The 3,556-nt window shown below is 37.3% G+C and overlaps 1 protein-coding gene across 1 annotated transcript in view; it reads left to right on the top strand.

The window, feature by feature from the left end:
* The window catches only part of LOC126391218 (aldehyde dehydrogenase, mitochondrial-like), a 61,401-nt gene extending 58,552 nt beyond the window's left edge, over positions 1-2,849 (top strand). The window contains exon 11 of the mRNA XM_050045822.1: positions 2,671-2,849. Within this exon, the coding sequence (XP_049901779.1) occupies positions 2,671-2,832 (162 nt within the window). The 3' untranslated portion in view covers positions 2,833-2,849. The remainder of the gene's footprint in view (positions 1-2,670) is intronic.
* The last annotated feature ends 707 nt before the right edge of the window (positions 2,850-3,556 follow it).

The following is a 3,556-nucleotide window of genomic DNA, read 5'->3' as shown; positions in this document are numbered from 1 at the left end:
CACTTTTTCACACAGGGCCATGTAGCTTTGGATTTTTTTCTTCCTCATTAATAAAACCCTTCATGTAAAAACTGCATTTTGTGTTTACTTGTGTTATCTTTGACTAATGTTTAAATTTGTTTGATGATCTGAAACATTTAAGTGTGGAAAACATGCAAAAAAGTAAGAAATCAGGAAGGGGGCAAACACTTTTTCACACCACTGTATGTTTAAAAAAGAAAGAAAAAGAAAAGATAAATATAATGAGACTGTAACGGGACAAAGACAAGGTTTCTTTGCTTGACAAGTAGTTGACAACAGCAAAATAACTATTAACATTAACAATAAAAGAATGAGACAGCGTAGCTGGTACCAGTGTATTTTTTACTGTAGAAAATGAGCACTGAAAACCATTTCAAATATTCAGAATGAATATGTATCAATAAATCAATCTTAATCTTAATTGTTAATCTTTTTAATAACACTCCTATTCCTTTAAACAATATTACATATGTTTTACATACTCAATAGAGGTGGGCGATATGGCCCAAAACTAATATCACCATATTTCAGGGTATTTTTATGATAACGATATTCTTGATATGACAAATTAGTAAAAACATATATATATATCATTCATTTAAGAGCATAGAATTGCAACAAAATAAGTGATACAGTCTTACATGTCAACCTAACCGTTTCCTTCACATATTCAGTAAAAAATAAAGTAAAATGATCTCTCATTTCTTTAGTTTCTAAACAAACAAACAACAGTAACTCAGATTGATATTCAGATTCTGTGTACAATATTAATAGTACAACAAAATACAATCTACCACAAAATACACATTTTAACAGTTCTCAAATACAAAAAATGTCCTTGAGATCTATATATATAAATCAACAGGCGATTTCCTAAAAATTCTAACTGACTGAGTTGTTTTTATTTATTTTTTCACATGGACCTTTATGCTGTGCCATTTCTCCTCTAGTCATTACGCTGTAACCTGTGACAGGCTGTTTGCTACCATAACTACAGCACGTTAACATATATGTAGTTGTTGAGCTGGGAGTGTCATGTAGGTTTACATTATCAAAGGTTTATGACAAAATCACTTGATGACACCAACTCCCATTTGCACATGGTAAGAGAAGAGAGGTAGAGACACTGTGCTGCTGCCAGAGGAACTGCTGAATGAGTTCCCTCTGAGCGATTAGTCACTAAAAGAGTCTTTGAAGTCCAGGGCTGTTCATAAAACATTCAAGACGCCACACTTTATTCCAAACGACTGATGCTGCTTCTCCTTTTTGAACCAGTTGGATAATTTTGCTCTCAGCCATGCTTGTTGTTGCTGTGGGTGACAGTATAAAGTCAATATGTCAGCAAGTCGAAATATTGCAGGTATCATGATATGAATTTTTTATATCATACTAAAAATTATACTGGTATTGTCATGAACAAGATTATATGGCACACCTCTGGTAGCAGAACACATTCAGTACAGGTATTTATAGATCAGAAGCTAACTATGTTTCCCTATGTATGTACTGTTGTTATGCCTCTGTGCCAGCGATAGCCGTGGCCGGAGGCATTGTGTTTGCGGATTGTCCGTCTGTCCACCCGTCTGTCTGTCACATTTTCATTAACACGATATCTCAAGATTGCCTGCAGGGATTTTTTTCTAATTTGGCACAACTGTCCACTTTGACTCAACGATGAACTCATTAGATTATGGTGATCAAAAGTCACTGACCTTACATATGTCTCATTCTCATAAATGCAACAAATTAAACTCACACGTCATCTATTGCACGTCTGTCCATCCTGGAAGAGGGATCCCTCCTCAGTTCCTCTATCTGAGGTTTCTACCATTTTTTCCCTCCGTTAAAGGATTTTTTGGGGCGAGTTTTTCCTTATCTGCTGTGAGGGTCCAAAGACAGAGGGATGTCTTGTGCTGTAAAGCCTTCTATGGCAAATTGTGATTTGTAATACTGTGCTTTATAAATTAAACTGAATTGAAAATTGAACACCTTGAGGGAATTTCTTCACATTTGGTACAAATATGCACTTGGACTCAACAAGAACTGATTAGAGTTTGGTGGTTAGAGGTCAGTGTGAACTCACAAAACATGTTTTTGGCGTAACCCAAGAATTCATCTTCTAATTATAACAAAATTTTACACAAATGTCTAATAAGATAAAATAATGAAGTGATGGCATTTTATTTCCAAAAGGTCTAAGGTCAACTTCACTGTGACATCATAATGTTCTTCATAAAACACTTTTCTGGGCATTAGTCAATGTCATATCTCAGGAACAGAATGGGAGACATTTGGTCAGATACTGAACCGGTGACTCTAATCTTGGGTGTCCACCTTGAAACTGTGCTGATTGTATAGCTCTTCTGTGCTGCTGGGGAGAAGATGTGTGTGAAGCATCCATGTTTTCACAGACTTGGATGTAAACTTTAAGAGAAACTTGATTGGTGATAAGAGGCATACAACCACAAGGGGGCAACTGAATTTTTTTGTTTGTCTGGTGTGTTCCCTCCTGTGGATATGTGGAAGGCGGTGGAGATGTGAATGTTAGAGGAGAAAACTTTCAATAAATGGTTTGCTTGTTCGTCTTATGTTAATTATTCATAGAACTGAGTTGTTAATCTTTGCTCCTTTGTCACATTTCTCTTGCAGATCTTTGGTCCAGTGATGCAGATCCTGAAGTTTAAAACACTGGAGGAGGTGGTGAACAGAGCCAATGATACCAAATATGGTCTAGCAGCCGCTGTGTTTACTAAGGACATCGATAAGGCCAGCTATATCTCCAACGGGCTCCGTGCTGGCACAGTCTGGTAGGGGTGTTGTTACTGAAATAATTACTGTGCAAACCTAAGTCCCTCAGCTGCAGATATTCAGGACTGTCAGGGTTCTCATATGAGTATTAACAGAAAAAACTGGCATTTTACAACAAAGATTTTGTTTTATTTGGATCACCTATATTATATTATTCTCACTATCATTGCTCAGGTCAGGGGATATGTGAAGTCCAGCAGGGAAAAATCATGAAAAGAAGAACCAGGTTTTTAAAATTTGAAAAAATAGAGAAGTATTACAGATCACACAGATTACAGTACATTACAGATGGTTGCTAGGAACGGACCTTTGACACCTTTCTGTCAGCTCCCCAAAATGTATGCTAACCAATGCTATTTAAGTTATTTACAACTATCAGCTGTGATAACCGACGACTTTGAGTCACTCATCAGGATAATTAAATCAACTCACCGCTTTGTGAACTCTCCTCCTGCTGACTCTGCTAACTGGCCAGTGGAAATTAAGGACATTAGGGAAAAGTGGGAAAGATGAGCTCCAGCTACAATCCTGACTGCATGGACAAGCAAGACCATCTCTGCATCCATCTCTGCATCTGAGGAGGCACAGAGGCAAACGTGGAGGGATCAAACATCAGCTCAGATCTCAACCTATGAGCTAACATACAGGCACTGGATAATAAACTGGACGATCTCTGCACCCACATCAGTTTCGAGCAGGATATCAGGAACTGTAATGGACTTTGTTT

This window comes from Epinephelus moara, chromosome 6, assembly GCF_006386435.1.
Source record: "Epinephelus moara isolate mb chromosome 6, YSFRI_EMoa_1.0, whole genome shotgun sequence".
Classification (NCBI taxonomy): Eukaryota; Metazoa; Chordata; class Actinopteri; order Perciformes; family Serranidae; genus Epinephelus; species Epinephelus moara.
Note: the sequence above shows the minus strand (reverse complement) of the source record. Positions and strands in the feature narration are given on the sequence as shown.